The following is a 9,187-nucleotide window of genomic DNA, read 5'->3' as shown; positions in this document are numbered from 1 at the left end:
TTTTTTTTTCTGTTTCTTTGCAGCTTGATCATATATTGTCCCCCCCACCTATGCCTTTTCAAAAATCCAGTGGTCCTGAAGTCTCTTCTGGCCCTGGAAATTCTTCTAAATTTAAGAGGCAGCTGAGTGAAGATGGCAGATGGCTCAGAAGAGGAAGCCTTGGAGGAGCTCTGACTGGTGAGTGTGGGGTCTGTGTAATGTCACCTGGAGGTCTTGCAGCTGCAGAGCTGATGGCACCTTGACCCCCGGCATCTGCCTCTGGGCCAAATTCTTTAGGGGAGGTGTCAGCTCCACGTGGAGTTTCCATAAAGTCTCTTCCACAGGCGTTCCCCGGTTGTCAGTGAAGTGAGCTCGTCTTTGAGGCTCTGCCTTCGTGTGGTGCTGATAGGTGGGTCAAGCACAACCTGAAAATGACCCATTTCTTGAAAATTTCAGGAATAGTGTATTTATGTTGCTGACTTAGTTTGGTGGCGTAAGGGTTTTTTGAGGTGTACTGGCATGCAGTCATCCGTGGGATCAGATATACCTTCTTTCTTCAAGGAACTGAACTCTATGGATGGTCCTTCTAGTCTTGATTTCATTAAAGAAAAAGCAATTTGGCCTTATTTATCTGGTGCCTTCCTTGCAAGGGAGGAGGGACATCACCAGCTAGGCACTGGCTGAGGACTGCAGCTTCTCCTCCTCAGAGCCATACAGAGGTAGCAGGATGCTTTGGGAGGACTCAGGCCCTCCTTGCCCTGATAGCATCTGTGGAAGGTGCCAGATGCTGAAATGGTGATTGTGGCCTGGGAACTGTATGGCTGAGGTGGCCACTGAAGAGTGAGTGTTTTTGGGTGTGGAGTGAAATGAACGTGAAAGCATTGGGAGAGGTTAACTGGTAATTGCTTTGTGTGTTTCAAGAGAAAGAATTTTTAAATTCACTAGAATTTGGCAATTAACTATATTCCTGAAGTGCACAATTTCTAACAGTTTGAAGAATTTGTTGTGAAGAACAGGATATTGAGTACTTTGTGAGAGGGACAATAGAATTTGGTGCATGTACTGGAACGGATAAATTTGAAACTCAACATCTTGTTTTATCTGTTCTAGTCATGTTGATTCATACCAAAATTAAACAAGTGAAACTCTAATTAGAAAAGGCTGAAATGGCATATACTTGAGATGTGACTTGTCTTCTGCTCTGAATTCTGTACGTTTTGCAGAGGTGTTTTTGTTCAAGGGTGAAAAGTAGTGCCACAAGTGATAGAGCTGACTCTTCTGCCATAAGTGTCTGGGAAATGCTTTTGAAGTATTTGCTTTTCTCACTTCCTTCCCACTCCTGTCGCTGTCATTATGCTGGAAGAAGCTCCAAGAAGCTATTGCAATACTTCTCTTTGTCTGTAATCAGTATCTTAGAATCACCTACAATGCTTCTAATGAGTGAAAATTTTTTTTTTTTTTTTTTGCCTAAGTAACTTTAAAAAATTATCTCATACTTTATGTGAAGGAAAGACAGATACTGCTACAGGAACTTCTTATGTCACATCAGCGCATAATTGTTGCTGTGAATTTTAGTGTCACTAAGGTAAGATTTGCCATTTCCCTTGCAACTTCATTTTTGTCAAGAATTGTATTGTGAAGATTTCAGAAACAATATAAGAGTATTTGTGATCTGTATGGGCTTTGTGAAAGGTAAGTGACTTACAGCAGTCTGAAGTGTCAGTTTTGCTAATCATATCAGTGAACTCTCTGGCTTCTCTGGAGTGTTACTACTCCAAAAACTTGAAGTGTAGACCAAACTAGTGTTTTACTGAAACTACAAATTGCCAGCACACTACTTATTATTTGAGCAGGAGTTGTGTGGGTTTTTAATTTTGATTTTGTTTAACTTTAAAGTAGGGTAGTGGTCTTTAAAAACTGAAGTTTCCTGTATAAGCCCTCCAGATAAACAGGGAGAAGACAGCCTAATCAAAAACAGATGAAGCAAATGTGCTCTGCTGCTGTAGTCTCTGGTCTTTATCTCTATGCTTGAATTACTGCTTGAGGCCTTTATAAAGGCAAATGGATATGCTTTTTGTCTGCTTGCAATATGTTGCGCAGGGTTTCATATCAGGATTTGGGAATATAGTGTGCAATGATGTTAAACTGCTTTATTACTAATGCACTTTAAATGAACCTGAATACCCTAAGGCTTTGGTGTCTTAAAATAGTTTAAATATCTTAACAGCTTTCATGATAGTGATTAATTTAATCAAAGTCATTCTGATGACAGAAGGTTCTTAATATTCTTTTGGGATTTTTTTTTTAAAAAAGATTTTAAAGAAACCACTGCAGATAGAGAACTATTTCCTAGAATTTTTTCAAATGCTCAGTAATCTGAAGTTAATCATTTCAGTGTGACCTTGGACTTGTATTTACCTACCTTTTTTTACATACTTAAGTTTTGGGGTGTTTTTTTAGTTTCTTTAATGCTTAAGAGTGGCTAACTGTTCTCATTTGGAACTACAAGAATCACAATATCATTTAAAAAATAATGCGGGGTGGGGATGAGAAGGCCTTCGATTAAAATGAGTGAGCTGACCTGTCCTTGGTTTGGGCTTCTATGCTCATACATCCCCTCCCTAATTTCTGTTTGAGTTGTAATGTTTCTGAAAAGATACTCGTGGTTCTTAAGGGGGGAAAAAATATTTGGAGACCTGTCATTTGGAAAAGTATTTGATCTTTAATATCACTTTACACGAATTACTGTCTTCCTTTATTCTTCTGTTTTGTTGGCTTTGATACTCTCTTAACTTACGTGCTAACTTAACAATGGGTATGAGTCCATTGGAAAATAGTTCAGAAAGGTATTTTTGAAGTTGTTTAAGGTACGGTCTCTACCTCTGTTGTTCAGAAATGTTACCTTTGCTAAACTCATAGAAATACATGAAGTGGGAGTAAGTAAAGCAAGAGAGAAGACTCATAGCTTACAAATTTGCAGAGTAGTCCTATGCTGATGCTTGTTGCTCACTACAAATGTTAGAAAATAAGTCCATTGTGCCTTGTGTGTTACTTTGACTTTCCCTTTGATGTTAAAAACACAGTATTATTGAGCCATAGTGCATAAGTAGTATTAACGATAAAAACAAAAATAAAAATTTGTTTATATAAAACAGGATAGTTCAGATCCTGCAGGGCTGAATACTAATAGAGGTAAATAGATAGGGTTTTTATCTCTGGGAATAGATCCCAAATAAATGAGTTTATTGGGCTTTACAAGAGGGAATAATGTTATGCATGACATATGAGCAGAAATAAAATCCATATTGTTGCAATATATTGAATGAGACTTATAAAACCTGAAGGATTACATGTAGTGAGAACCTACTACTCTAAATTGGCTAAAGTAAATTACAAAACTCTTTATATAGGAATATGAGAAAAATTGAGAATGGTATACAAGGTCTTTCCAGTGGGAAATCAACACAAGAGAGAGGAGATTTGGAAACTTGGAGAGGTGGGATAGAACCTGAACTTGCATTCTACACAGCTTCAGGGAAACTGGAACCTAGTGTGTTGGTTTGTTTTTTTTCCCTGAATTGCCCAGTTTTAAGCAATCTAGCAACCACACATTTTCAGTGATAAGCAAAGAATGCTTTTCAGAGCTGAAGAAAATTGAATCAATGTTTTTGGGAATAAATCTACTATTGCTTCCTGTTGAAAATCGCTAGGGAACCACTGATATTAAATAAAGTTTGGCCTATAAAAGAAATGAATACTGCTTCCTGGAGACACCATGCTATTACATTTTGGAAAAGTCACTTCAGTCTAATTGTTATGACAGTATTGCTTTCTTTAATCTTCATCCCCAAGGATGGGGAGGGGGAAGACTTCTGGAGAAAGAGAGACTGAATTTGGAATGAAAAGACTTTATTGGATATGGCCTGCTATTAGTCTAGCAAGTGTAATTTAATAGTTCTTGTGAAGTGCTAGCAGGACTGCTTAAGAGAAAGAAAGGATGAAAAATAGTATTTCATAATGGGGGTTGCTAAACATAAGCACTCATGAGATAAAACAATTTCAGAGTAAAAGTATTTGAAAGTAATTTATGACCAGTTCCTATTTTAATTTAAAACGTTGTGTTTCCAAAAGGTTATAAAGTTTTGGGTAATAAAACCCCACAGTAATCAGTGTTTGCCTTTCTCCTCTTCTGCTGCTTCTGCATTGTAAGCCCTCTCCTGTTCCACCTTCCCCATTCCCTGTGTGCATGCATTCCCGTAACAGCGCTCGCAACATCCTTTACCTGAGAAGTACACCACGGATGGTGTAAAACACAATCTTTGTGCGGTTTGTTCAACTGCAGAATAAGCCCTGTTGCAAAGCTGAGCTGTAGCTACTTGTTTGGTAGCCCTAGGTCAATTACAGAGGGTGAAGATCATGGCTGACGAAGGATGCTCGTGCCCTCTGAGTGCTGGGGCATAGGAGGAGTGCTGGGCACACAGAGCAAGGCATGGTTCGCTGAGGTCAGCTGTTCTTCTCGGGGCAACAGGCTTCTGTGCGTACATGTATATTTAAATGCCTCTCACCCTAGCCTTAGGATGCCTTCTTAAGGATTCCTAACAGTGCAGAGACCGAGGCTTTAAAACTTGTTTCTAATCAGGAGAAAAGATGTTTAATTAAAAAGCAGCTTTTCTGTGGTGGCTGGTTTTCTTGATCTCCACAAACTTCAAAGAGCTGTCTACAGTCAGAGGGTTTTTGGCTTAAATTGTCTACGGATTTTAGCTTGCTGTGTTCAGAGATGCTTAAATAGAATTCATGGCAGAAAGTAACGTGGAAGGCTGAGAAATTGAATGAGCTTTTACCATGGAGGGAGGTTAACCTGGCAAATCACTAGGACAAGCAAATAGAATTGGCCTTGCTTTCATGTCCCGTTGCTGCTTCTCGGTTTGCACCGTGGTGTGTGGTGCAGCTCTGTTCAGTCTCCTCAGCTGCTCTGGTGCAGCATTTGGAGATTGCTATCTCCCTTTCTACTTCTGAAAGGTATGAGAACATACTGCTGGGAAGAGTTTGTATTTTGCAGAGAGCTGCAGCTAGCTCAGTTGTCTCTATGCTGTACTGATAAGCTCTGCAGTGAGATATAAAGAAAAAAAATATGCTTTGCTACCTATAGTTTGAACTTCTTATCTTTTCTCCTGTTATCTCATCAATAACTGCCTGGAAACAGACTTCCTGCTGGCCTAATTGTCTCTAATTGTGGTAGGGCTGTTATCTTACTAACCTTAAATTGATCTTATACAAATACTGGTGACAGAACACATACAGATTTCATTTTATAGACTCTTTAATTCCAAAGATCCTAAAGCACTTTACATTTATGAAATTACCTCATGATCTAGTGAAGAGCTCAAAATTAAGAAATCTTGGGACATACATATTTTCTTCTTCTCTAACATTCCTGTAACAGGACTGGATGTGCTCTGTTTAGAAAGTCTTTTCAGCAGCAGCTGCCTGAGGGCTCTCCCTGACAGCGGCGGAGGGAGGGTAGCAGCCCAGCACGGGTGCTCGCACCACACAGTTCCTGAGTGCAAAAGGTGGGGAGGTTTGACAGCCAGGTGTGTGTGAGGACAGGCACAAGGTGCTTCGTTCAGTAGCACTGCCTACCTGGAGTATGTCCTGGAGTCTTTTCACTGCCTCCCTCAAAGGCCTTCCTTAAAGCACCATGCCATGTGTTAAACGTCTTCCAGGGTTAGTAGAAAGAGATAGAAGCAAGCAGTTCTGTAATTACACACCTGAGTTGTTTTTTTTTTATTTAAAGCATGCAGTATAAAGCTGTCTTCTACAGATGAAGAAAATATATTCTACTATGAAACACACATTTTTAAATGGTTGTTGGTGCACTGGGGGTTGAGATGACATGAGGTTATATTTGTCATTGTCAGTTACCTTCATCATTTAAGGCTTCAATCAACCTGCATAGTTGAGTTGATTTTTACTTCCCTGTGTGCCTAGCAAGATAATTTCCATATTCTTTGACATGTCTGGAGTCTGCATCATGTAATAGTCTGAGATGAGAACAGAAGATATTATATTCCTGTCTCATTATTTTGCCTTTAACTCCTCGATTGCTGCTTAATTGTGCTTGTATCATCAGAGCATGAGAAGCTGGTTGTTGTTGAGATCAAAGCAAACTGTAGCAGTAGAGTACCTAATTAGCAGATACATTTGCAAGTTGCCTGTTTTGAAGGGTGGAGAAGTAGAGTTTAACCCTCTTTGGGATGCTTATAAAAGCAGCTTGAAAGTCGTTAAGAGTCATTTGTCATAGTGGAAAAATAAAATGTGGAGAAAATAAATATGCATGTTAAATTTCTGAACCTTGAATTGTAGCTCCTTCAGAAATACCCCAAGAGCTGTTGAATTAGCTGGCTCAAGTACGCTTAGCAGTGGAACTGTAGAAGCACACATGAAAGAACTTGCCTGGACTTAGTTAAATGCTTGGATTTAATCAGCTGATTACCTAAATCTGAGCTCTGTGAGGCTACAGTCCTATTGTTGCTTGAAAGTACCTGGGCTTTTTACTGCAAAACTGTCTCTGCAGTGTATTCATAAATACTGCACATCAATGCTACATTATCTGTAGTCCTAGAGGCTTAAGTCTTCCTTTTTCACCTATGGACTCTGTCGAGTGGATGTTGTGAAATCAATGGTCTGACCAAGTGTGGAGGGAAATTGTACCTGGTTGCTCCAAGATGGATGTTTTAACACAAATTGAATGTACAGCTTCAGAAATGTTTGAGAAGAGGGAAAAGCACTTTCTATGCTTAATCCTTAGAATGAACGTTGAAGGCTTGAATGGAAAAGTTATAGATGTTTTCCAGTGAAAACAGGGGCAGGCTTTTGTATTAGGAAGCTTCACCTTTTGAAAAATGACTATAAGCATATAGTTACAAATCATTAATTACGTGGTGTAGCAATGTATATGTGAAATAAAATTAGGGGTCATAGTAGGAACTGTAGAGAAAGTAGCGTGTTGACACATCACTTCATGCTTGTTGCTCATAATGGAGTCGCTGGGCATTTTCTTCATAGTGCAATGGAAGATGTTTGTTTCATGTCTTAATCATAATATCTATGAAGCAGGTAGCAAAAAAGCAAATGTTGAGATGATAGAGAGTTGGGAGTTGAGAATATTGGCAGGTGGCTAAAGTAGCTGTTCACGTAGCGGTTGAACTGAGCAACAGTGAATTTTCTGAAGTTCTTAAAATTAGAGCACGTGTATTTTAGGCACAACTTGGTTGCAAGTCTACCAGTATTTAGAGTTGCATATAGGAGCTATCTCTGAGTGCTTGGTCTGTGTGATTCTTGTTTTTGCAAAATTAACTGTATATCAGAAGGAACAATACAACTGTCTCATCATCGCTTAGATGTAGTTCAGTTTTAGTGTGCTCTTGGTAGCATCATGCATTCAGTTGGAACCTTAAATTCCTGTTATTTTCTCCTACTATCACAGTGTCAGAACGGGACCTTCAAATTTTTCTAGAATAGGTGTAAACTGGAAAAAGGGTGAAAGGGAATCAGGAATATCTGTGTATTAGGGTTGTGTTGTAGAATGGACAGGCAGTCTGTAAGTTTTGGAGCTACGTGTTAGAAGTATGGGAAAAAGGCTCTATTTGTTGGTAAGATAAAGCAGCAGAATGTGCCCATCTCTGATCTCACTGATAAATAAGATATCTCCAACTAATTATTTTGCTGAATTGTATTTCAATAGAGTTAAGAGGTGGGGAAGTAGAGTTGTAAATTATAACTTCAGGCTGTAGGGTTTTTTCTTCTCATGTAGCTATCAGTGTCTCCGGCTGGCTAACACTGCTATTGTGGTAGACTTTTTTGGTGTGGGAAACAAACAAACAAACAAAAAACCCAAACAAAGAAAAACCAAAAACCCAAACCCAAACACTGCCCTCACCCCCCAAATCTAAATAAAACTAGGGAGATTTGCTGGTGGTCCCAAATGCCTTTCAAATATTTTATTGCTATTGCAGCACTTAAGTAATAGATTATGAATTGTGAAAATATAAATGTAACTTCAGTGAGTATCTGTTAGCAGAGGAGCTCGATTAATTTCCATATGAGCAAAATACTGTTTTGTCTTTTAAGTGTCTTTCAGTGAGAGAAGTTTGTTCCAAGCGTGGAAATTATATTTATTTCTGGGAGGAAAGCTAACTATATATAATGACTTATTCTTGGTAATTGACTTATAAACAGTCTTTATTCTGAATCTCTTTGTAGTTAATGGAGGCTTGATTTTATATATTTATATATATTTTGGATACAGATCTAAACCTGCATCCTACTAGTTTCAGGTCCAAAACTGGATGTGTCCTTTTCCAGTTCCAGTTTTGCCAATATTGATTAAATTTTAAGACAAATCTACTGTTTTGGTTTTTTTTTAAGATTGTAATCTCACCCCAAAGTTTTGCCTTTGGTGGGCCACAAATATTTTCATGCATGACCAGATACAACTACTTCATCTAATTTTAGAAAGTCAAACCAAGATAGAGCACGTTTTGTAGTGCATCAAAAAGTGAAAAATCTGTGATGAGTGTAGTAGGATTTTTTTTTTTACAAGGGCTTCTTGTACAGTAACAAAATAAATTATAATTGAGTCAGTTGTGATTATAGGCTTAACTGAGTAATGTTATGTTTAGTGGACACATTGGTTGAAAGAAAATTTTCACCCCTTGCATCAGAGTGGGAAATTGGCATTGTCCATTAAGTTCAACCGTGTGCAGCTGAGCAATGTGGAAAATGTGCTAATTTTCTTAAGTTGTGGGCAATAAATGAGGCATGAATAAAATGGTAACTCTTTTTTGCCTGCTGGTAGTGATTTGAAATCTAAGTAAAGGTTGTTGATACAGCCACAGTAAAATAAGGCAAAGTACTGACAAGTTTCCTAATGATGGCTTTAAAATCATCCACTATTCTTTTACTTTCCTATTATTGCTAATGGGAATTACGGGCTTTAATTCCCCCCCACCCGACTGATGTGAGAATAGACCCTAAAATTTACAATGTTCACATCATTTCCCACAACTGGGCTGTCCGCAAGTTAAATTTTAAGCAATAAAGCAGAGTGCCCTAACCTGATGGTAAAGTACTAATGTGGGAGGCTCTTTGCCTTTTACCTGACAGGTTCCTGAAGTGGCAGTGAGGCTTCAGGTATCTGTGGGAGGGA

At 38.6% G+C, this 9,187-nt stretch overlaps 1 protein-coding gene across 1 annotated transcript; it reads left to right on the top strand.

Moving 5' to 3' along the window:
• Nucleotides 1-23: 23 nt before the first annotated feature.
• LOC104168865 (microtubule-associated serine/threonine-protein kinase 4-like) lies at nt 24-177 on the top strand (the record flags this gene model as incomplete). Its single annotated transcript, XM_009709595.1, has 1 exon — nt 24-177. A coding segment is annotated over one exon (154 nt), but the record flags the coding sequence as incomplete, so codon positions are not given.
• Nucleotides 178-9,187: the final 9,010 nt, after the last annotated feature.

This window comes from Cariama cristata, unplaced genomic scaffold (genome assembly GCF_000690535.1).
Source record: "Cariama cristata isolate BGI_N322 unplaced genomic scaffold, ASM69053v1 scaffold30941, whole genome shotgun sequence".
NCBI classification, from domain to species: domain Eukaryota; kingdom Metazoa; phylum Chordata; class Aves; order Cariamiformes; family Cariamidae; genus Cariama; species Cariama cristata.
Note: the sequence above shows the minus strand (reverse complement) of the source record. Positions and strands in the feature narration are given on the sequence as shown.